The following is a 26,755-nucleotide window of genomic DNA, read 5'->3' as shown; positions in this document are numbered from 1 at the left end:
TTATTGTTCAAGGTGCTGCCTCTGCATAAGGGAAAAGTGATTTTTCTGCTTAAGGGTGGGGGGGGGGGGGATGAGGGGATGTTATTTCGTAAAGGTTAAAAATTGAAAGATACGACGAGGGTTATTAAGAAATTGCGTTCGGTATTTGGATCGAGAAAAAAGTGATTAAGGATCGAGTGCGCGTGTTTGTATCGCTGAAGGAGGGGGAGGAAGAGGATGAGGGAGTAGGGGTGGTTCGGCGCCACGGTGTCGCGACGCCACACCCCATCGAGCTATGCGGCAGTTTTAGGGCTTTGCCTCCTATCCGAAGGCCACCACCGAGCAATCCTGGCAAATTGGACCATCGCTTTACGCACTTATATATATATATATATGTACATATACATGCAACTTTACCACGCGTTTCTGATTTTCGTACCTCTTCCACCCAGAAAAACCCCTCCTAACGCAATCGAATGCGTGCCACGTGTAAACCTCACCACTGGAGTTCTCGCAATTCATTTTTATTATGGTCCTATTTTTTTAATATCCCTCCTCCTGACCCCCTACCTTCCCTCGTATATCTAACAAAACGTAAGTAGCTTAAATCGTAAAATTTGCAATAAACTTGCTTCTATCTTCGTCTCGTATATCTCGTCGTTTACTTTCGCGAACGCACGCCCAGTCAGTATAAAGTAATAGATATAGCTGTGATAGAGAGGTATAATATACATAGCATTTGGATTACGAATAATGGAAGAATCATTGCTTCACTGTTTTTAACAAACGACAAATTTTGTTGATACGTGATTGCTCAATTTTAATTCTTCCATTATTCCAGCTAAATTTGGTTAAATTTACAAAGATATATATACAATGAGGCTATGAATAAAATTTGAATAGTAGTATAACATGGTCCGTCACTTAAATAAACCCAGTAAAGTATGTACGTAAGAAAAAGTTGTGGTTTTATCTATTATACATTACACGGTAAAAAGAAAAAAACTCCTCAAACGTAAAATGGCAATTTTACCAATTTTAAAGAAAAAATGTATTAACAATTATGTTTTAAACGTCTAGACGACTGCGTTAAAAGGCTAAAACATTAAATCCTCCAAACGTTATGAATTAATCTTGGGAACTGAGTGCATAATAAAATTAAATGAAAATGCAATCGTAGGAAATTTGTATTAAGCGAATTTGATGCTGCTAAAGGGAGATGAAAAATATTTCAAGACGCCTCGTATTACCGTGCTTTACAGGAGGTGGGTAATGAGACTTTTATGCGAAGTTCCTCGTTATTTTACAGGTTGGAAAAAGTGAATCAAAGCGTGAGAGAACGAGGCTTGACACTTTTAACGTGACTGATGCAATTTACCGAGCGATCCTTGGCTCGCCGACGATAAAAATTGGATGACAAAAATTGTTAGTTTCTCAAGGGTTTGCCACGTCACGCGTGCGTCTCCCCTCGAAACGCATAATGCGTTAATGCCCCTGTCCAAGTCTCTATAATCGTTTTACGAAGGGAACGAGAGGACCAAAATTACAGGATTAAAATCCTCGTATTATCAGAAACGAAAAAAAATATCGCTCCTCGCAACTCGAACCCGCTAGCAAATTAAAAGGAGGACCCTCGAGAGCCTCGCGCTAAAAAACTCACCCCTTCGAGCGTTTGATCACAAAGCAGCTTTCGGCTGTACGAAAAAAGTTACGAAAATTCGTCCCGGAACGAGTGTCCTTCAGCGATAGAGCTACGCGAAGGAATTTAAGACGACGCTCTCGTTTCTGCACCAACTAAAATTAACTATTGACGAGCTTTTATCGTTTAACCAAAATGGAAGAAAAAAGTGTACAATCGAGAACCGAATTTATCTTCTAAAATGATACCAAACTAAATTAAAAAAGACAATTATTATTGATATATAATTAAATAAGTAAAATCAATGTTAATCATTACACTTGAATATACATAAATAAAATTCGAAAGAATTCAGTTTGATCGAGAGGAGTACGCGAGCAAGGAACAGAGAGTTGATTCTAGCTGTTATTTCAGTGGATTCGAAATTTAATAGGGATGATTAAGTATGAGAGGCGATAATGAAGCGTTTGTATGCGTTATCGGTTGCAGACTCTGCTTCCCAGTAGACTCGGTGGGTGCAGTATAAACGTGACGGCCAGCTATCCGAAGACTCCGAAGAGTTAAAGTTCCCTCTAATGACCTCTTCTTGGAGAGATTCCCGCGTTCCGTCTGGCCGATCGCCGAGGCAACCTGCACACGTCTCGTCGGTCTCCTCGGTTCCTCTTAATTATCCCACGTGTAGTCGAAGCTAAAGAGGCCTGGCTCGTATACAACTCTGCATATACACAGAAATGAAGCTGAAACGATTTTGGCGAGTGGACCCGAAGCTAGTTAAACAGTGGAGCTATCTGCTGCTAGTTCTATGTAGATCAACGGGAGCTGTGATAATATTTGACCTTCGTGATGCAGGCAGGAGAACTCCATTTGTTCCCAACTTCGAAGATGATAATGGTGCTTGTGTTCGTTCTCCTTGTAATCGACTGCACGTCCAAATTCCATTTCACCGTTTCATCACTCCTGCCAATAGAAATATTCATGCATCCTGGAGCTCGCGTCACCGGCTTTTCCATCGCTTCCGGATGAGGCTGAAATACGAATATGGAATAATGTTATAAAATAAAACTCGTTATAAAATTTTCTACGGCACGGCTCTTTTATCAAGCATACTTGCGTAAGCTTCGATTTACATGGAATATGTATATTATATATGTATATATATACATATAAAAAAAGAAAAAACAGCAGGAGAATGGTACAACGAGATTTTTAACGAATGGCTCCTGTACCATATGATAATGCAAGTGAGTGAGCGTAATAAGGATTATGCCACTATTATTCTCGTGTGACAGGCAGCCTAATACATTATTAAGGTTTATGCCGTCTGATTATGAAGCTGCTGTCCATGGATATAGGGGCTCCTCGCTATATATACACACACCTACCCCTCTCGTGTTTCCTACAGAAACTTGCTTCGCCAAGAATGAATCATTGCCACGCGTGAGAGGGCCTCCACATTTCTACCATCCACAATGTTCAATCGTACACACGATTCGTATCGCTTTGACAAAGCTTCACTGGTATCGTGATTAAGTAGCTTATTAGGCCAATAAGGTCAGAGAGTTAGCAACGTGAATTTATGAATGAAGGACTTTCTCTGTGCCTATATATATATATATATATATACATATACGTACAGAGTATCATCCTAAGTATTACACAGCTCTGCCTTTGTATCAGGCCTTTGAGTTCATTGAATAAGCGAAGACATTGTAATGCGAGAGTGTATTCTCTCGCTTCCAGCCGGAACAAACTTCTTGCGATATTACCCAGTCCTGTATCTCTACAACAATCATCTTCATGATAACACCACTATTGCCCGCGTTTCAGCGCAATATGCGTCGAATAACCAAACTTTCCAAGAACGCTATTTCGTAGCTGGAATCCTGCTGCTTCAACAGTCGTTGCTTGTACTTGATCGAAGCTAATCGCTTTTATTCCACCCCACGCGCCCAACTTTCCCAATTTCACTCGACCGAGGAGCTCTCCTAGCATCGATTTCCACTGATAAATATATATATATATTGCTTTGAATTAAAACCACCGTAATAATTAGCCTCGTGCAATTATGGTTGACGTTATATTATACATGCGAAAATCTGCACGTCAGTCTCTTTTTATCCATCAAAAGTCACTCGGGTATATATGTATGTATGTATATTGAAAAAGGCTGATAAATGCAGCATGAATTTAATCCCTTTCATTATTACGCATCTTTGAAACCCTTTGCTCTTTTTCCCGCTGACGTTTTGAGAGTATAATGAATATTTGCACAGAGTGAGAGCAGAATTACAAACAATTTGAAATTACAAAGGAGCAAAAAGTGAAATGACATGGTATAACATATTTACACGTCCTCGCTGCTGTATATCGGGAAACTTTGCCAACAGTACAAATATCACATATTAAAGTGTTCTCTCGTCATTTCCGTTTGGACCCCCAGCCAAATTTAACCGCACCGCTGAATTTTCATTTATTTTCGAAGCGGGCGCGTAAAACTAACGTATAAATTCATTTTCTTTGCCAATTCACGATATGTATACATATATATAGTAAATACTGCGCATTAAGGGGTATGTATTACATACATATAAAATGTTTTAGTAAAATTTGTTTGCATTGTTTTGGAGAATAAAGATCTTATCAATGAGAGTTAATTTAAAGATAATAGAAGTACACACGGAGAATATACACAGGTGGTATCGTGGCACGTAATAATCTTGCCCAGCAGCAGCGTCACGTTCCCGCTTGCTAATTGAAAAATACCAGACGCTCGTAATTTTCTTCCCGAGCTTCCGGTTTCGCGTCATATCCTTCCATAATTCTCCATTAGAAAATCGCTTTCTCGGCGGTGGCATTTCGCGGGACGCCTCTGTATACCTACACACACACACACGCATACGCGTGGCGATATATTTATCGATACGCCAATGCCAATTTCAGCAGTCATCCAATATATCGACGCGATCCGTCACGCAACGATGGACTAGAATAAATTTTTTCTCCTTTATCGCTCCTAATTTATCCCTGTCATCGCGATGAAGAGCATCGATCATTCCGAGTAATGGCTTTCGTGATTTCATCAAGTTGATCGTATTAATTTAAATTGTATGCATAGAGCTTGCGATTTGCGGCATAGAAATATCGAGCAATGCAGAGGAGAGCCCCGAAAACAAACAGAGCAGTTGGACCATTATTCAAACTGCTGAACGTTCTGCAGGATGGACTATGAGTCCCAGCTGACCGACACGTTTCTGTTTACAGACTGGCAAATTCGTTGGTTCTGGGATCTCCGTATGGATCAGTCCTCCACTTTCTCTCTCTCTCTCTCTCTCTTTCTCTCTGTCTTTTTCCCTCTTCAAGCGCCATTTTGGTCCCCCTGGTTAAACTCGCAATTTTCGAGCACACCCTCCGAATCAAAGGACGCACTCTGAACGGAATTTTAATGAACGTTTCCAAATGCCATCGAGTTTGAAAATGATATAAAATAGCTGGATTTTTTCTTTGCCGAGGAAGAGGTCATTGACCCCTGTGTAAGTTGAGGGAAAATCCGAGGACGAGGCGTGTTCCAGGAATCGCGTCTTCGCGAGGTGTACATGCAGGTTCGATTGGACCTTCTGGTTTCTTCGGAGGCCTCTCGTGCGAGCAAGACGAATGATCGGCACTCTCTCCACTATATATATCTAAGTATCCTTATCCCATAAGAAACGCACGAACTGCCTGTCGCTTTAGCCTTGGAAGGAGAGAGATTCCTTTCTATCCAGCCAGTCACACAGCCGAGCAACATCCCTCGCCCACTTTGCCGCTCCCGTTCGATAAATGGTGCGCACTCCTTCTTCTCTCCCCTATATATATATATAGTTCTCCTTTCTTTTTCGTCGCACGCAAACAAACACACGCTCTCCTTCGCGTGTATACGTGGACCGACCACCGATACGTCGAAAATGGGCGTGGATAGGAGTGAAAAACTGTGCGCGCGCGCTTCTTGATAAAGAGAGAGAGAGAGAGAGATTGCTCAAAGACAAAGCTCATGAACATGCAGAGAAGAAGAAACAATATTTTTACATAGTCTCTTCTTTCTTTCTTTCCCTTTTTACAATATCCAAGGTAGAGAAGCAAAGTTGTATGGATTATGGGGTTAGATATAAAAGTACCAAGGATGGCCAAAAAATGTTTGTCAGAGAGAGAGAGAGAGAGAGATGATTTGCTCAAACAAAGCTCATGGACAGACAAGAACAAACAGTATTTTTACATAGTCTCCTCTTTCTTTCTTTCTCTTTTTACAACATCCAAGATAGAGAAGCAAAGCTGTACAAACTCTAGGCTTAAATATAAAAGTAGCAAGAATCACCAGAAAATTTTTGTGAAAAACAGAGGGATAGTTTGCTCAAGCACAATGCTTATAGATGTGTATAGACACGAAGAAACAACATTTTTACATAGTCCCTATTCCTTCTCCCTCTTTCCTTCTGCAACACTCAAAGTGGAGAAGCAAAGCTGTCTGAATTCTGGGGTGAGATAAAAAAGTAGAGAGGATTGCTGAAAAGTGTATGAGGGAGAGAGAGAGAGAGAGAGAGAGAATAAATAACGGTTGAAACCGTTTGAACGGACCTCGGATGGTAAATGACGACACACCTTTTTCAATGGCACGAAAGCGAAAATACCATGCTGTTGGCGAACCTCCTTCTCTCCTTCTTCCACAGCCAAAGTTTCGATTCTCGTTGTCTGAGAGCACACCGAGCAGCTCTCCCCTCCATGGAATAAATACCACCTAAAGTCCTATAGCCTCTCGACTCCTCGCTGCTACACCCTACGTCAACCGCTCCCACGGGACTCCATTTTCAGCTTAAAGCAGCATCCTCGATGCTGTGGAGAAGCTCGCTCTTCCTCCTTTTCCTCTATCGCAGCTCCTCCATCGGAATCCGAAAATCGCTCCAGGAAATTCACTCTTTATAATATATATATATATATATATATATATATGTAACGAACCCACTGTCACCAATAGCTTTGTTTCCTTCGCATCCAAATCTCCAATTTTATTACACAATTACAATGAAATTCCTTCTCGAGGAGTATAAAACTTTATTTTACAACCTGATGAGAATCCCATCGGTCCGGAATCGGTCCACGTAAAGACGTATTTTTGCAAAAAATCCAATTTCATCGTTGCCAAACAGCACCAGAGGGATGGAGAAACATAAAGGTACGGTGAGGGATGGCTGGTCGTTGCTTTCTTCCTCCAGCACAAATACAAACAGTCTGTGTGGGAGTTTCAGGTTGATTAGATGATAAGGGATGAGAGGGAGTTGGCAATAAGCTTCGTTTGGCAACATTTATCAGCTGGTTCCATGGAAGTATCTATATAGTCGAGTAAAACAGAAGAGGCTGGTCAGTGTGTATATATATATATATATATATAGTACACTGTGTACAGGGTGTATCCACAGGAACGTTCAATAACTCCTCGACTATAGAAACACAACGGAGTATCGGTATCCTCTGCAGGCAGAGGGCTCGTTGGTATCAAGAAATTCCGATGGACCAGGGTAGTCGCAGGCAGCCCTATCTTGATCATGCTGGCCCTGTGTGGCTTTCCTATATAGATATATAGTTATATACGAGTCAGTGATTCGATACCTCAACCCTATATCCAACGCATTAATATCCGATCGTCCCTGGTGCTCCACTACTTCCTGTCCACTTAATCAAGGTCAAAGAAGATTTTACCTTCCATTGTTTACGGTGCAATGTCAAATTTTTACAAGGACCCTGAAGAATCAATTTTGCTAAAAAAATTTCCATATTCCAACCGATTATTCATCAAACTTTTTCGTCGTATCAACTTCTTAAATATCCGAATTTTGTCTGTTCACACAGGTTCTTCATATAATATCAGAGGTTTTGGAACCAGTGCGCTCCAACTCAGCGGAAATGCCGATCTACAACCCTACGGCCTTCCAGTTCCTGAATCAAAGCGAGAATCTGAACATGGGCGATCACAGAGTTCGGTAAGTTGGGCAGGATCGAAGCTTTATAGTTAATGAGAAGTGGGCGAAAATGCGGAGGGACGCTTTCGCATCTTCGTGATTACAAGTGGCAAGTGAAAAAGTCTCTCTTTCGTTATTTACACGACGTCGACGGACAGTTTTTTCGCGGAAAGTGCGCAAAGAGTCGAGGTAAAAGAATAATGAGGGCGCTTATTGCACGAAAAGGAGTTTGCAGAGGAAAAGTTTTACGTTGAGGAATCTCCCGAGTGACAATCCATACGCCGGGAGCTTGCATCTTTCAACCGCAACTCTGAAACACGTCTACCTCAAGGTTTAAACATTCAAAGCCGGAAACCTGCTCGATCTTTCGTCCTCTCCAAAGTTTTCGATCGATTTGCCGAGATGACGTGAGCCACCAGTGGAGAACCATCCTCCTCCATTCATTTCTAATACAGTCGTGATCCTTGCACAGGCGCGATAAAGTGAATTTCGAAAGTAAAGCAAATTTCAGAGCTTCGTTTAAATTTTAAATCGCTGTTTGACTTATGGGACTCGCGCGAAGGGAAATTAGAATTTTGTAATAACCTAACAAGACAAGAGATTGTAGGTCAAGTGCATTTTTTATCCACTCACTTTTAACTTGTTTTCCATAAATGAGATTTCGGATATTTTTTGTCGTGTCGTTAATAATAGAGAGAGAGAGAGCTAGGTAATTCTACTTGTTTTTTAAGTGAGTTTCATCGGTAATGAGTCAATGAAAAATTGAGGGAATAAAACTCGGTTGTATTAACGTCTTTTTGCAGAGATCCAATAACTGTCTCGTTTCCTTTCAGGATGTAGTGCAGAGAAAGACGAGAGAGAGAGAGAGAGAGAGAGAGAGAGAGCTGACTCTCATAATCTTAAGATATCGAATACCGAACATCAGAAAACTTCATTTATTTTCTAACGTCATTAAGCGATACTCTTAGCAAAGTGCATGAGCTGAAAATCAACTTTCTTCAAGTTCCTCCTTCCTCCTAAAATGAGCTGCTAATTGTCTTACGCGATGAAATTATTAAAGAGTGATTAATATATTATCTTTATGAAATCTTTTTATGTTTCAGGAGTTTCCGTCAAAGAATTATTATAGAGAAGAAGGAAGACGTATTCAAGGCTGAAGGACGTTACACCTTCTTCATCCCTGTTGACGAAGGATTCATCGTAAGTAGTACATCCAAAGCTTTCGTTAATTCTTTCCACTGTATACAAAATTTTCTTTCTAACAATATTATATTATATCAAACTCCATATTATTTCACTATAATATATAACACTCTTTATTTTATGTTTCATTCAATTTAGTATTAAATATAGTGATCGGAATTAGTCAAGGGAAAATGATACTTATATAACGAACAGCGAAGGTTATTATACTAAAAGGGCGGAAAATTAGGGCTTTAAGATTTAATTAAACGTTGTTATACGGTAGAAAGTGCTATGAACATCGTGTACGTTAATTCAACGACACTAAAGTGAGAATTTTTAATTGCATATATTTTTTTATACAATACTAAACATTCTCACGTTGTTAACATTGTATGAATGTACACAGTTTTCACAATTAAATAAATCTAACGTGTGCTGTACCACCTTTGAAGAAAAAAGATCTGTGTATATATAAAATAGTGAACTTGGTCACTTTATGGAAACTGGGCTTTGGACGAACTAGGATTCTTGTGGGATTTGATGGTCTCAAAGGTGCCGCTAAACGAAACGAACGTTTTGCTGCTAAAGCCAAGTTCCTGCTGCTACGAAGCATCGAAAGATTCTCCTCTGTCCCTTCTCAATACTTTTGTCAAACTTCCTTCTTCCACGAGAGGATTTAAACTTGCTAGCTGGTGAAAATCGAGTTACTTACTTCACGAACACTTTGGATAACGGATATCGGATATTCAATATAGATCTCTTCTCTAAAATAGTTTTTAGCCAATTTTTCAAAAGCACTATTAATAATGTTTCGTGTCAGCCAGCTATTCCTCGATACAAGCAAACCAAGTTAAATTCAAAGAGTTTCTCTCAGTCGATGATCGAAAATTGAGTATAAATAGTAGCAGCTTTGCCTATAGCTGCACCTTGTGTCTCGAACTGTCCATACCATGAAATCTAATTATGTGCTCTAAAAAGCAATTTCACGGGCATTGCCAAGATGTTTTCTTTTCAAAGATCCGATCGTTCCTTGTGCCATCAATCGTCGCTTTGGATATCGAATGGAGTACAATGATTAACTCGGTGCACAATCGCACAACCCCTTATTACCTATATATATTAATAATTTGCTACACATTGTACGGACAGGGTCTCCCGCGCTTGATTTCCCAATCCGTGCGTTCCGCGTATAGTCACGTGATGATAATTGTATGTTGGAGTGAACGAGCTACTCCCACGTGTAAATAATAATCCAGCTGAAACTGATTACACTCTATGTGAATAGAGAAATGAATGTGTACTTCGCTGCACAAAGATGAATTTTCCTTGAAATTCCTCGGGGCTCGATAAAATCATTTACAGCTTGGTCCGGGCTCGCTATTTAAACAGTTGCCAGAATATGGATTTGAAGAGTGTACAAGTATCGTTACAACCTCGTTAATTAGTGATGTATTAATTGTGATAATTATAGTAGTAATTGCATCGAAATGTTTGCAAGCATCTAAAAGTTTCTATATATATATATATAAGCAGCAATAGTAATTTATCAATATAAAAATAGAATAATTGAACAAACTACGATTATTATCTTAACTGCATCACGTCCATAAAACTACGTTTTAAAATTGTAAAAATTAGCAAATCGTCCTTTAATTGCTTTAAAATATCTCGAGTTCTTGACAAATGCTTTAATAATTTTCCTTTCCAACTATAAATTATGTTATTTCTTTATATTCCATTCACAATTCGCATACAAAAGCATGTAAAAAAGAACAAGAAGAAAACTTATACTAAAATCTAGAAGAATCGAAAGAACGAAGGAAGCGCAGTTCGACGAGAGGATTTATTTCGCGGTTTTCCGTCGAGTGGAAGCTGGACCGGAGAGGTTGAAATCGGCTTTAAGGCAAGGGCAGTACGGCACGGACGCATTGACGCGAAGGGACGCGTATATAGTGCACATGCTATGCTATAGATGACTCAACGGTGGACCTACTGGACGATCTGAAAAGGCTCGTTTGCTTGACGGCAGCTCGATCGAACCGTATCGAAAAGCACTTGGCGCACCTCGTCTTCGAGGCTTTTCCGAATGGATGACGTCAGTGCCTCAATACTCGACTCTAAGAACTGCGTGCTGTCTATACGGAGCTCCGAATCGACGCGAACCATTCCCCATCATCGCCAGAGTGGCCCCCGGGCGATATCTAAGAGAGAAAGGAAAAATTGAATTAGCCACAATGTGTGCAAATAATCCTGATGGAAGATAAAAAGTTGGTACGAGAGGTCGATAAATCTGCTGAGCTGAAAAAATGATTCATTCGATAGGCTCGAGTGGTGGGGGCGGGTAAATATGCATGAAAAGTATGGAAATTAAATACATATTGAACGAAATGTCGTTGCATGGGCGTATCGATAAAGTCCAAGTGAAAGTCCGTCGGCGTGCATGTCCGAGATATTAATTAGTTTGCGAATCAAGATTAATGAATATTCTGATCGGGCGCGTGGACAGATCCTGAATTTGAATTTGCAAATTGAGTTATTATGCGGGGTATTATAAAACTCGACGCGCGCAACCGCTCTATTGTATTATTCCTTGTAAATCACGCATACATATGTGTTTTACGGTGAAAGATGATACGGCTAAAACAGCGGATTTATCGCGGATGCGAATACAGTGCTGTGGCAGATTACAGGGATAAATAAAAAAATTTTGATTATTGGCTGTGCTTGTAAAAAATGGTATTACTCCACTGAGTTACGCTGTAATATCTCTTTTGCAGATATAGAATGTAATAATAACGGAGGGGGATGAGTCGTTAAGAGTGAAAATTATAAATAATCTACAGACTTTTTTTCGACAATTTTTATCTTTGACAATTTAACATTCGTTAAGAATAGAAATGACATTTCTGATGTTTCGAAATAATCCAACCTTATTTGCAAATTAAAATACACTTCCATGACTGATTAATAATCAGTTTAATTTGTGAAGAAATTACAAAAGTAGACTATGCACCACTCGAATTTCACGAGTATATATTCTTAGAATGAAAATGAGAACACGAGTGCAAAAAAAGTTCAAACATAAAAGTTCACAGATTCATACTTGAATCGTTAACACGATAGTACAGGTTGCTCGTTATCTTCAAAACGATGCAAACGAAGAAAAGAAAAAATACAGAAGATATTACACGCATATAAATAAGAATAAGTGTTTATCATCGCACGATTGTAAAAAACCGGGAATTAGCGAATGGCGTTACACGGTGATATCTCTCTTGGAGACAGGGAATATAATAAATGCGTGGGGAGAGAAGACGCGCTGCATATATACCCACGAGAGGTTCGTTGCTTTCGAAACGATGCAGATCAAGGAAGATGACAGATGTACGTAATATCCCGGATTTTCTCGCTAAGAAACGTCGAGAGCATCCTAGCCGAGAGTGGCTGGAGGCAAAAAGTAATAGCTACGCGGGCAGAACGGTAGCCCTGACCTTTCGCCGGATCATCTCGAAAAGGCAAATATGCGAAATGGTAAGATCAAGAAAGGAACGACGTCGTACAAAGGAAATCTGTTCGTAAAACGATGACAAAGAAGCTTCCACTCGTGCGCAACTTTTCTAGCCCCGAGCAGTCGCGAGATTTCATCGCTAACAACTATGGAAATGTATAGAATCGAGTTTGCAGAAAAAATGCATTGGAAAGTTAGCTGCAAAAACTCTCTTTCTCCATATATGCGTATCGTACCGATCATCGTATACACACGCAGTGCTTATGAATATAAACACGAAAATCGTACAATAATAAGGAAACGTAACGAAGGTAGGGCAAACCGAAAGGGACAAAGCTACCAACGTGTAAAAGGGGGGAGACGAGGTGGTAGCAGCGGAACATGGTTAAAGCACAGGGTCTGGAGGTGCTACGTAATTAATGGAGCCGGTACCTAGCCGACGAGTTAATTAAATATTTTTACACCGCCTGACGCCTCAACAAAGACGAGGCTGAGTCTTTTGAATAATTCACGCGAAGCCTAAAATAGAGGAATAAGCCTTCTCCTCGCTCTTCGCTGATACTCTACCTATACCTATATATATATATATATATATATATGTGTCCACATTTTGCTTCGCGCGCAATTTAGCGTGCGAGTTCGTTAAAAGAATAATGCGTTTGATGAAAAGCTCGCAAGCACCGTTCTCTCTTCATTTCTTTCGTCTTTCAGCCTGTCCCAAGGCCGCAGAAGGTCGACCGAGTGGTGATCGATGGTCACGTGATCCCGAATCACGTACTCTTTACAGGACCGACGCCCGACAACGTCCCTTACGAGACTCTCGTCTTCTCCGATAATCAAAAGGTCACCGTCAGCTTCCTCACTGCTCAAAACAAAGGTATATATATGTGTGTGTGTGTGTGTATGTGTGTGTGGTATTGGTACTCGTTTTTCTCAATTTTATTCTACTCGTGCTCGATATCGTGTACGCATAATCGTATATATTTATACATTGCTTTACCCTCCCCCCCCCCCCCCCCCCATCGCCATTTTATAAAAGCCAATCCAACGCTACATAACATTGAATCGAGCCGCGTGAAAGAAAATATTTTCAGTATATTCCAACGAAAGGCGACCAACGCAGCGAATTGCCTGAATGTTTTTGCTGTAAACATTGACGGTAGAGACGCGTAAATACGAAGCAGCTTAAAAATACACAAGTAGCTCTGTAAATAGAGGCTCGCGCGCGAGTAATCATATTTTCCATTCAACAGGCGAAATTCTAGCTCTCCGGGGTAAACAGGCGGGTGGTTCGGTTCGGAACTGGGCAAAAAAACCAGCGTAGAAACAACGCAGCAATAAACAATCTCGCATGGGTTCGCCTGGAGATTAATTGCTGTCTTGAAAAATGCATCGGGACTGAGATGATGTATCGGCGAGGTAGCGCGTACGTGACAGGACTCTGCTTCTTATTGTGTCTCTATATCGAATTCGGTGAAAAAAGAAGAATCTTCTCGAATCTGTAAAGAATAATGAAAATAATTTCCATTTCTTCGTGTAAAATATGAAAATAAAAATGAAAACGCGATAGACGCGAGAATCGTGGTTTCTGGTTGCAGGTGGGGTGTCACTTATCGATGTTGAAGGGAATTCCGTGAAATGTGTATAACATGATGATAATGTGATATTGGAACTTTCAGTGTACGTCAAGTCTAATACGATCGTGGGAGATCCAACGGGGGTCGTTTTGGCAGAAATAGTTAAAGCCAATATTCCTGTGCGCAACGGCGTGGTCCATTTGATCCAACGGCCACTAATGGTCGTGGACACCACAGTGAAGGAATTCCTCGAGGTCAGTATACCATTAACTAGCACTAACGAGCGACGAGCTTCAATTCGATCGATGCGAGGCTCGCTAATTAAATCAACAACGATAGCACTTTGCCCGGATATATTTATTTTCAAACTCTAGCCGGGCTATCGTCTGCACTCTTGCGCGATTCTCCAATTATCGCATCCTATACGTGAAAGGTCAAAATCCATAAAGCGGATTACTTTGTAATTATTTATCCACAGCCTGGATCCCTCATGGGTATGGAACCGTGTGTATTATACGGTATAGAGGCGTTGTTTATCTCAGGAAAGAGTAAAGTTAAGGCGATCAAACTTGTAACTCGATTTCGGTACAGCTTTCCGAGATCTCGAGGAAGATTGGATCCAGTCGCTTTTGTTTCTGTCTATTCTTCGTGGACATTCATCGAGTGCACTGCGAAGGACGCCAATGACACTGGCAACGAGACTACAATGATCCTCTATTGTTAGATTCGTTTTTCACCTTTATATATATATATCTCATGAAAGCTTTTAGCTTGGTACAATGCTGAAGAACTTCATCACCAATCGTTCTCTCTTCTTCGTCCACTCTCTCTCGCTTAAATATAAAAGCTATCCGGTGCTTCGATATGATTTCATCAACTCGAGCAAATATCGTTCTTCGATCTAGGATCGTACTTTTAATTTCAGAGAGGAATAATTTTCTTCTTCGTGGTGTCAGTGGCTCTCGCGTCGATTCATTAATATTGTCACGACCTTTCGTCGCTTAACTTTGCCTCGTCGCTGCGACGTCTTGGCCTCTCAATTCCGTCGTCATACTTGTCAAATTTCCATACCATATCCGTCCTTGAGGGACCCAACACACACCCTCTACAATAGTTTGCTGCTTTTGACATCGATGATGACATTATAATGTTTGCTCCTCGTAAGCAAATGATGGGATAGAATTCGTAGTAGTTATGGTATTTGTGTCGTAGAGTTTCGCTGTAGACGCAGCTGCGACTACTCCACGATACGCCACGCGTATCGGATTATATATATAGTACGTGTGTACACACAGGGTGTACCAGCGAATACTTATACCGGAGCATAAACGTAACGAGGCACTTATCTCGGTAACGATAAAAAATATTAATTTTTTCACAGAAACTATCGAAAGCTCCTCGTAATTTGAGTTCCGACAGGTGTGAGTAAAAAATTGATATATATATTATTGTTTCTGAGGTCAGGGAGCTTTTATGTTCACGCTTTGGTCGAATCGAGTGAAACGCCCTGTACATGTACAGGGTGCTTCATTTTATATGGCAACTCGAAACATTTGCCGAAAATTAGGTTCCTATTCGCAAGAATCAAGGGAGTCTGCTTGTAAATTTGTAGCACGTCGATGTAACGTTGCATGAAAAGAAATCGTCTCGACGCGGTGCTCCTCTTCGACACTTCAAGCCCCGACTCGAGAATCGAGCTATCGGGACGTATAACGCTAACGTTACGTACTCCGAGTTATTCGCTCCGTAAAATTGCCATATACGCGAAGGCTCGCGACGATTGGTCGAGTTTAGTTTAATTTACCGGACGTATTCGGATTTTAAAGTTGGCGACAATAAATATATAGAAGTCGCGCGCGATTGAGACAAACGGGAAAGAAGCAATAAAAGCACAATTTGCAGACTGCGATGAGAACGTCGAGACCGATATTAGATAAAAGTCCAGGTATATACATAGTGTGTACTTTAACGGCAGGAATCAAGCGGAAATGAGAAAAAAGCGGACTTTACGACGGCCATAAAGAACCTATTCCACCGACGCTAACGTAGGAGTATCATAATGATTCTAATCTCAAGGGGTTTCCATGGTTTTACTACTTGGCTGAGGAGGAAAAAACTAGTAACACGTTATATTGAGTGTGAAAAAGCAGAAAATGGAACATATAAATAAAATAAAGCAGAAAAGCATCCCTATGATTTCTCCTCCTCCTCCTCTTGGAGGGTCAAAGGTCAGGGAACAGTTTCGAATGAGCGAAAAGATGCAGTGTGGTGCAAGAATAAGAGTCATGGGTTTTTGCAAGTAATTAGGGGAGTATAAACAAAACCCATTGCTATTAGGGATTTTCATTAACACTAAAAGTTTAGTCGACCGGTAAGCACTTCCTGTCCCATGGCTCCCATTTGTAAACTTTAGAGTTTAGAGGCACAACAAGCGTGTGTAATTTTCCAACGGTTCGATAACTCGGATTAGGCTTTCGCTTCGTTTCTCATTCTCTATATCTACACAGAACAGTGTAAGTAGAACTAAGGGTGAATTCTTACATTTTTAACAGGGCAGTGCAATGTAACTTTGTGCAGTGTACATATCGAGTCTCTAATATATTCGATGTAGACACTGTGTAGATGACCAGCTGCACAGCAAAAAATTATATACAATAAAACGTTACACTGTAATTTGTTACAAGCATTAACCCTGTACCCACCCTAAAAATGAACGAATGGCGAGCAAAGGATCCAGTAATATCTTCTGGTAGTTTATTATTTCGTAAAAAGCTATCCATTATTGCAGTCGGTATTAAAGCCTCCTGGCCTTAGCGATTCGCTCGCATCAATTTTATAAGACGTGGCACGCTCGGAATTACTGCTAAAGAATTAAGAAAAACCGGTTACACGCTCGCCTCGTTACTCCATCGCTTTACTACACAGCCGTACGGATATCTCAATTTAAGAAGGAAACCCGCGGCATAAAGCGTGAATTGATGATCGCGTAAAACGAACTCCCTGCTAATCCAGCCGTCGGCCAACCAAGAACAACGCTAGCTGCTGTATTTAAACGTGAAAACCGGACTGTAATTCGAGGTAATTTTTTCAAATCATATCAGAGTTAATTTACGCGCCGCGTAATGCAATTTTATGTTGTAACTGAGCTCGAAATATTCTACGCGAATAAATGGACTGGCTTGGCCCTCGCTAGCCCTTACATTTTCGTTAAATAAGTATCGCGTTTTTAATCAAGAGCATTCCGTTGTTTTCTTTTTCTTTTTTTTTTATTCTTCTTTTTATCAAAGAGCGAACCTCTGTATAATTCGAGTATTATTCTTAGCGTTTCTGTCTTATTGGTTATGTATCTGTATAAAGTTTTTTTAAAATTTATGCAAGGACAGTTTGTCGACTTGGTCCTTGATACTGATTTTTATTGAATATTTATCATTATTTTAATAAACGAACGAGAGAAATCTTCTCGAAAAATCTACAAAGTGCAGACGATACTCGGTTAGAGTGATCTTTAAAACCTGTAAAGGTTATTTGCAACAAAAAAAAGCCTAAAAATTGTAGTGTAAGGAGCAATGCTGAAGGAAAAAATGACGAAATTTGTGAAACAAAAAAAGAAATAAAATTTCATTCGTTCAGCGTTGCTTTGCGAAAATAAATTTCTTCATTTACAGGCAAAGGTTTCTTTTGCTGTGCAGACAGTCGAAAGAACAAGCGAAATAACGTCGACGGTCAATCTTTACGAGAAAGACTCGAGAATTTGAGGGTGGGAGAAGAAGAATCTTTTTCTCTCACGCTCCTCGTGTCTCCCCCCTCTCCCCCCCCCCTCTCTCTCTCTCTCTCCTTATTCTCCACCTCTTCTAACAAGAGCACAGTGAAATTATCGCATACGAGTCGTTTGACGACTCGTGTAAAATAATCGCGCATCTGCTCGACATTCCAGGGACGAAAATTGGGAGAAGGTCGTGTCATACCTCGACGATGAAACTGTCACACGCGAGCATCTCACACGAAATCGTGACACACGACAGGAAGAGAAGCACGCTTTCCCACCACTTGATGTAATAATACATTGTCGCGTTACAGAGGAGACACAGAATTCCGGAATTACAATTGTTCGATCGCCGAACGATTTCTTCGGAGACGCGGAAACAAAATGTGGAATGTTTACGTGGCAGCTGCTTTACGTCACGAGTCGATACAAATTGTTTTCAGAAACAATCTTCGGCACCTCTCGCCTGCTGTCTGCACCAGAAACGTGATCGAGCGCGAGCTGGATCGAGAAGGAAATATTGCACTTTTTCCCCTCGTCTCTCTTAAAGAATTTCCTAACGATTTTCCTCGTACGCGTGATAAATATTTCGATCCAGCTGGCGTCACTTTGTATGTGTGATTGTGCATTTATGTGCCGACCATTTTTCCTATCGATGCCTCTCGCCATCATGCGGATTGTGTAATTCTGGTCGGAGCATCGATAGGGCAAATTTCTTTTTTAATCAATTTATTTCAGGTTCACTCGCATTAGCACTGACAACCGGGCAATGTGGACAGATTTATTTTGGTAAAAACGATAGCGATGACAAATTATGAATTGGTGTTTAGGGAAGCATTCAAATTCATGTTCTGCTGACGTAACTGCACCGCCTCTTGTATAATACTATCTCACTGCAGAATTCTCGCTGCCTCTACCTGCAAATTACTCTCTCCTCTTTTAGATTTCTTACCCACGACTCTACTCTTCTTGCCTTTGGTTTACAAAATACTGTATAGGGTTTGTGTACGCCAACAGGGTGAGAATAAGGCGGGAATGTGTAAAGTGGTACACATGCAAATTAACAGTATCAGTGAATTTTTTAATTTTTTTTACATTTTTTGATTATACGTATATGCAGTTGTGCATCCTCACTTTGATATCGCTCTGTTTGGTGTGCACGGTCCCTATATAAATTTATATATATATACTTCTTTAGCAATGGGACACTTATCACTCGTGCCAAGACACTTCATACTCAACTACTTATATATATATATATATATACTATTATTATTATTACCATAAGAATATACCTACTATATACTTATATACCTATATACAAATTTCAGAATTTCCAAATAAAACGAGAAGAGAACGAGAGTATTTTTTATTTGTAAATTTTACAGTGTCTGATAAAAAAAATTATCGTTTATACACTACGGTACATTTGTATATAGAAACATGAATTTACCGATAGGTCAATTCGATTTTTTATCATAAATAATTATATGAGAATTTAACGAGTCCTACAGTCGATCAAAGCAATTATAGTAACGTGAATGAATTTTTAAATAATTCAATGTTTGATATAATCGTTTAATGAGATAATTCCGTAATTAAATATATAGTCGCATGTATTTCTGTATACAATTAGCGTAAAAGAGAATAAAAGTCAGTGGCACCAATCGTCAAGCATATTTTTAATCGTACTATGCAAATTAGCATTATCGGAAACTATTCCAATGAAATCTCTCGAGAATGGGGCAAGTTTTTGTAATTTTCCAGTGATGTACTTTTTCGACGTCATTAAAAATGTTTAATAAAGGCGATGCGAAGGATGACGAGGTTGTTGAAGAGCGATTAAAGCATGTGCATCCAAACCGGTGCATAATTTGGTACCCAAGCATATCCGAATTCCGCGCATCGTAGGAGGGCAGATAGATCGTTTTGAAGTCGGTTGCTCTACCGTAAAATCATAATGAAACCACTAATAAGCATTCTCTAGTCGAAGAAATTCTTAACCATCCCTTACATTAGACGCAGCTGGTTGATACGTACAATCTCATGCATTTCACGTTAATTCTACTCGCAACCAAACAATTTCAAAGAAGCCCAAGGAATATCTTAAACCTGTGCAAACATTTTTTAGTGTAAAGTTTTAATTAAACTTAGGAATAAAATTTATGGGCTGCAGAAAAAAATTAGGAGGATTCGTGAAAATAAAAAAAAAAGCAGAGAGAGTTTGTTGGTGTTATCGTAAGAAAGATCGCGAAAATAATCTCAATCATGATTACCTTTGAAATTACTCGTCCTTTTCTTTCGTGGTTCAACGTTATCAGCTCGGTTCTTTGTTTGTGCATGCACCATTCATTCAGAAATACACCCTTCTTCCTCCTCGGACTATCTATCTGTGATCACGAAGAAAATGGGTCGTACACCTGACGCTTTACTCGACCACAATTCTCTCCAGCAAAATTGCGTCTCCCATTCGGTGTGAATAATAATGGACCCACCGCGCGTTAATACAAAAATAATACTTTCAATGTACAATTATAATTTCTCGGTTGTCGTAACAGCAGTGAATTAATATTCTTGCACCAGGACCTTTGTCTCTCGCTGGATTTGTTCAAAGTCTAATTATATACCAATCCGAGAACACACACAGTAAAAAACGTCGCTCATTGCTCAGATTTAATTTTAATGACAAGGAAAGTCGATGTGTGTAAAAGTGAATGAAATTTACTAGAGAATTCAAGGATTAAATTTGTGTAATAGGATCGAACAGTTATTTCAGTTTTCGTTAGAAATAATGTGAAATTTTATTCTTATCTGACAATTAATAGCAAGTGGAGATACGAATAGTCCTCGTATAGCATGTTAATATACAAATTTCATACTTTCAGTGTATAATTATAATTTCTCGACTTGTCATAATAGCACTGAATTAATGTTGTACCAGGTCCTTTTTTTCTCGTTAGATTTTTTCAAAGTCTAATTATATATCAATCCGAGGAGAAACGTAAGAACAAAAATAATCATTATTGATTGATCAGGTTTAATTTTATATAACGAAGAAAAAAGGTGATTCGTGTAAAAGTGAAATTTGCATAAGAATCTCCAGAATTAAAACCTCTGTAATAGAATCAAGCAGAGGAGTACAATGCAACTGTATTGGAATTATCGAGCAGTTATCTCAACCTTCGTATAAATAATGGGAAATACAACTCGTTTGACAACAAATGGAGACACAAACGGTACCAGTGCGCGTTGTTACAAAAATAATACTTTCGATGTACAGTTATAATTTCTCGATTCCAACACGAATAAAAAAATCATTTTTTTTTTCAAATAAACTTTGCTTTGAACGTTTACAGTGAAATGTTTTACTTAGTTTTAACAAATATTTCATTGTGTGAAATTAAATTTCATTCATTTACATGGAATTGGATTTGATTTAAATGATATTTAATAAGACTAAGTAAAACATTTTATTGTAAATATTCAAGGCAACATTTATTTTTCATTTATATGCATAAATGCACCGAATTAATATCGTTGAACCACCACATTTATTCAAAGTCTAATTATATGTATTACCAATCCTACACCACGTAGTAAAAACGAATCATTGTTCGTTACTCAAGTTTAACTTCGATAAAAAAAACCTTATTCCTATAAAAGCTAATGAAATCTATCAGAGTTCGAACCTGAAACTTTTATAATAGAATCCAATAGAAAGACTTACCTATGTTGGGATTATCGAGCAGTTATCTCAACGTTTACAGAAATAACGAGAAATTCGACTAGGAGCTGACAACAAAGTGGAGACACAAACGATCCTCGCCATCGCGCAATTAATATTAACAGATTTCCTCGTTCGCGTTCAGAATCGAATTACAGCGTAAAAAATGCGTGGGAACAAGTATGACATTAACAAAGAAAATACATATATTTCGACAAACAAAATTGACTCGTACGAATCACTAAATTTCGCTCGCGTCCCATCAACAAATTTTCTCCAATTCGTATCAACATCAACATCGACGAAGTATTATAACCGTCACCCCTAATTCGACAATTCCACCCAATTAAAAATCCGCTAAGCTTTTAAACAAACCTGCGTCCCTCATCGTTGCTCGGGTAGCATCCAATCAATCACGCTCGACTCTTCCGTTTATATCGATTAAAAGTTTGATAACTTCCAAACAATTTTCTCTTTCCCATCATTGCTGCAATAATCGATCGCGATTTTCCTGCGATTATCACGCACGAGTGTGGAATAAAGGGGTGGGGGTGCCTGATCCGTGAAAATGCTTGTATCGAGCGTAATCGAGCGGTATTCGCGCAGTTACGTTTGACACACGTGCGACTGGCACGTGAGAGACAAGATCGAAGGCGTCAAACGACCGACTGACAACGATCGAAACTGCTAGACAAACCGATATCCCCTAACTAATACCGCTGCTCGTTGATTATCGATACGTCAACCCGAGTATAAACGCCATTGACACATCCACCAACCTCTGTAGTCCTATATATGTAGATGTATATCGATACCTGCGTGCACGCGTTTACTCCTCAGCGTGTTGTTTTACGACCCAAGCCTCGTGCAGCGATGAAATTATTTACAGAATGATTCAGAGTGTGGAGTATACATGTATAATGTAGGATGAAACGTTATTTAAACTCGTAGCTTGCGATTGGTACTCGGTGACTTTTAATCGACCTTGATCCTCTCGTTCTCTACCACATGCAGCCTTCCTCATAAAACGATACTCACATCGAACTCGTACTTACTTGTCTTCTTCACAGGTTTCACCAGTTTTAATCATATTTTTTTTTTACTTTTTTTTTAAGGTTAGATGCGTAAGGAGAGAAGTGGAAAAATTCAAGAGATAACGAAGAGAACCGCAGTGAACCCTGCGAGTTCTATAATTAAATTTGAGAGAAAACTGTGTAGAATTTTTCTACAATTTCTCGCTTAGAATTCGTGACACTCGATTTGGAATTATAAGGAATTTCTGTACATGTAGAATTTTGTATATATATAACATTATACATTCTCCACAGCACCCCATAGGCACCTCTTCATATACCACTGACAGGAACACACGCGTACATGGCATATTTTTTAACATCTCCCCTGTAAAAAATGATTTCTAAGCGTTTACACACGTGCAACCTCTCGACCTTGCAATACACTCTGGCGTTGGAAACGATGTTTCAAGGTTTGTTTTATAATCGCTGGAGAATTGCAAGGTCGTTGTGTTGCGGTACACGATGGGAGGTAGGAAAATGGAAAAAAGAACAGAAGAGGTTCCACCGATCCAAAAGGATCAACATTATTCACAGCGTCTCTTACAGGGAACGACCTAATTACAAATTATCTTCTTCTGTTTTCTGTTCGCTTCTTATGTTATGGACCAACCCTGGTTTCTGGTTTCTCTGTGCAGTCCTTCAAGGTAATTCACCGCCAGCTTTTCTCTAGTTTACCTTCTCTTTATTCTCTACTAAATTCTAATTTCTCTCTCCTTCGTTTAAACCCTTTCTTTCTTTGCACTTTCGTATATACGATTCATCGTCATACACAGCCATCCACACTGTCTTATACATAAATATCTAACACAGGGAACTGCGAACTATCAACTTTTCGGCTGCATCTCTGCTCTCTGTCCTTTTTTTTACTCGTTCACTCTCGTATATCTCGCTCTTTATTTCCTTCCTGGAGGAAAACTGCGTTGAACGTGAAATATTACCGAGGATAACAAACAGAGCCAGTGTATAGGGAACAGTCATCGAGGAATTTTGACGTCCACTAGACAAATCCTTGGTAATATTTACCCACGTCTTTCGTAATTTTTGTCGAGGCTGCTTTCATCTCTCTCTCTCTCTCTCTCTCTCTCTCTCTCTTTTACATTTTTCATTCGCTATTTGACATACTCTGCATGCGTAGCACGTACTTAACGTCTGCCGTGAGTTCTGCCAACGATCGAGAAAGCTTCGTGTGTGCCCATTTGCATCCTCTTCTGTGTCTGCACCGAACAAGTAGAGAAATGCAAGTATGAAAAGGCCGAGCCGAACGCCTGCGTTACACGTACGTGCATGTACAGGGTGATCCGATATAATCCGATAAGCTTTCGTTCCAATTAAATTCGATCCTTATTACGAGGCTCAAAGCGAATATCATTACCCCCACCATCCCAGACTCTCTCGCTCAAAATTTCACCAATCACAAACCAGCTCTATGCACTCCTCACCCACTTTTGCCCAAAATTGCTTTCCTCGAATCACGAGACGAGCTTCTCTGTATAAATCACCCTTTAGATGCACTTTTTTCTATCCATGAGAACCTTCGTACATATATGTGTGTGGGATTTTGCATTTTGAACATCCACTGCTTTTTCTCTGCTTTTTATTACCTCTTTTTTTAGACCCCTACCCATGCTTTTTTATTCCATTCTGAATTCTAACAATGCTGAGAGTACGTATATATAGCTTGTATAGAGTATATCTGCTATTTACTCTTTTGCACCATCACCAAACAACGCTGTAAATATGATTTTCTCAATTCTCCCCTCACGCGCGCCATGGTTTTCGATCGACCATGCGGATCGATTTACGTTCGTTTTTCATCCTCCACCCCCCCCCCCTTTCTCCCTACTCCATCCCTTATCAGTAGTTGTAAAAATACCAATAAATCTCGACCACCTCGCTCCGAAGCTGTACATCGCTGTGATGCAATCTCTTGCACAACGCACGAGAGAAGTAGGAGGAACGTACTATTAGTTAAGCTGATAATTTTAAGCGCACCTCTCTCCAGTGTCCATTCATTTTTAGTCGTGACACTCGTGAATTTTTTAATATTATAAAAGTAAGCTGAGTTTTTTTCCAGGTAATGTAAAATTGTGGAAGAAAAATGCGTGGTTTTTAGGTCCATTTTCGCGAAGGTAAAAGCTGCTCGCTCCGAGAGAGTCGGGAAAGGTTTGCACATTTTAGCGAAATTTTCTCGCGTCAAACGTCATTAACACTTTCATTACGTCATTAGTCAACTTGCCCAGCTAACACAAATCCTTGCATTTACGTGATAAATGATTGCGCTGGGCTGCTTGATGTTTTTAATGTCCGAAATGGAGATAAAATTATTAATGTTATTTTTTTAAAATAATCTCTCCCTCCCACATGGCGTTAATTTGATACAACGAATTCTCGCAGGAGAAATAGCGTTGAATTAAAAATAAAGCACGCGGTGTTCATAAATTGAAACCAAACCTTCGTTCGTACGCACGTATAGTTCGACATCACCGAAAGTCGAAAATAATAACGAAAGCTGCTATATAATTGCTCGTGCGGCTGCTGCAAAAATATAAGCCACGATTACCTTCGTTTATTCAACCATTATTTTATCGACAAACATAGTAAATTCCCAGTCTTAAAAATAAATGTCTAAAAATAGATTTATTTTTACTATCAAATGTCTGTCGTAATTCCCAGTATATACATATATATATGTGTGCGTATAATTTGAATCAAGATCCTTCTTCTGAGAATAATTCGTGGCTGCTCGTTAGCAAGATTCAATTGTCGAAGGGTAGCATTTATCTAGAAAATGACATATAATTACGCGGCGATATGGAAATTTCGAATTGCGTTTGTAATTCGTTTTAAAAATAATCTCTGCCATCGTGCAGCATATATCTATATAATGGAGCATTATATTAGCTGGTATAAAGCTTAAAGCGAAATAGTCTAAGGCGCTTTGAATAGATGTCTCGCAGGCGAGCTAGAAATTTAGCGTGCTCAAATCTGCTTAATAACCGGTTCCGGAGAAACGTTTATTAGCGTGATTTCAGCGAATTTCTACTTTTATTGCGAGTAGCATGACATTCTAATAATTACGCGAATCACCGCAGCTGACAGGACAATGAAATTTAATGCTTGCAATTAGCAAAAACGCACAAGTGTGTGTTTGCTCGATTTTTAATAGTCGTTATTCTGTCAGCAAGATTAAATAATATTTTTATAATACTTTTTTTCACGTCGATAGGTTATACGGTTTTAATAATAAATAGCAATTTCTAATTGATAATCGATTTCACATGTATCAATTATCAGAAAACTACAATTGGAACCAGAAAACGGTCCAACTGCAAACGTTGAAATATTAAAGCTGTATAAAAAAACAGCTGTCCTATGTATGTATATCTATAAAAACTTGGAAAGGAGTCGATTACTCGTCCAATATGTAACATCTTTTACCCATAATGTTTCTTTACGCTATAATAAATTTCCTATGGCTCATTAAGCGAAACTTCCTGAAACGTTAATCAAACTTGTGCACCAGTTAATATACGTGTGCAACTAAACGACAATACCTACTAACTCAGATTGCTTATAGTTCACGAAGATATTTCCTCGAGCGCGAAATGTTATTATCATCAAAAAGTTTCGCTGCCATTCAACCGGTTCAACGCGTACCTTTCAAATTTTTATCACTTTTTCATTCGAGCTTGCAACCTACACTTTTATACTCATTTAACGATAGTCTACTTTTTTTCAAACCTGCAATCTCCTCGAGAAATTGTTTCGGCTCCTTCGAGGAGAACGAAATAAATAAATTAACGCCATCTTTACAACGTACGTTGTATGATAATAATTTCAAATATAAAAAGTGACTCGTCTTTCAGTCTTTTATCATGAACAAAGAGGAACGTAGTTGCAGTATAGTGTGACTCATAGTCAATTTTAATTACCACAAAGATTTCCTCTTCTCGCTTGAAAATATTTAAATCTTTAGAACTCGAATTATATTATATGGCAATAATAAAAATTACAAAGTGTAAAAATCAGAATCACAAAAATATATGAAATATAATGTGCTGGTTATAAAAAAGAAGCATCGATGAAAGTTTCTCATTAAAATGCTCTGATAAAAGAAAATTCCCTGTATACAGTATATAACTTTGATTTTTAGCCCTCGATGCGAGCCCTAGTTTACTGTTATATCGTGGTCCTAAATCAGCATCTGCTCGTTTCCGGTACACGTGTACCCAATCATCGAGCAAAACACTCGCTTAATTCTCAAACCTCGAAAATTACCAGAGACTGATTCCAGCTAAGTATACAATTTTCCGATAC

General features: G+C 39.2%; 1 protein-coding gene across 2 annotated transcripts in view; it reads left to right on the top strand.

Annotated features, from left to right (window-relative positions):
- Fas1 (fasciclin 1) overlaps positions 1–26,755 on the top strand; it is a 210,268-nt gene that overhangs the window by 157,860 nt on the left and 25,653 nt on the right. For both annotated transcript variants that reach the window (XM_066733658.1, XM_066733657.1), the window contains exons 4-7: positions 7,496–7,626; positions 8,709–8,805; positions 13,010–13,175; positions 13,978–14,129. In XM_066733658.1, the coding sequence (XP_066589755.1) occupies positions 7,496–7,626; positions 8,709–8,805; positions 13,010–13,175; positions 13,978–14,129 (546 nt within the window). The remainder of the gene's footprint in view (positions 1–7,495; positions 7,627–8,708; positions 8,806–13,009; positions 13,176–13,977; positions 14,130–26,755) is intronic.

This window comes from Prorops nasuta, unplaced genomic scaffold (genome assembly GCF_024137725.1).
Source record: "Prorops nasuta isolate Cenicafe-Biocafe unplaced genomic scaffold, Cenicafe_Pnas_1.2 PNAS00011, whole genome shotgun sequence".
In the NCBI taxonomy this organism is placed as follows: Eukaryota; Metazoa; Arthropoda; class Insecta; order Hymenoptera; family Bethylidae; genus Prorops; species Prorops nasuta.
This window is presented reverse-complemented; position numbering and strand designations above follow the sequence as displayed.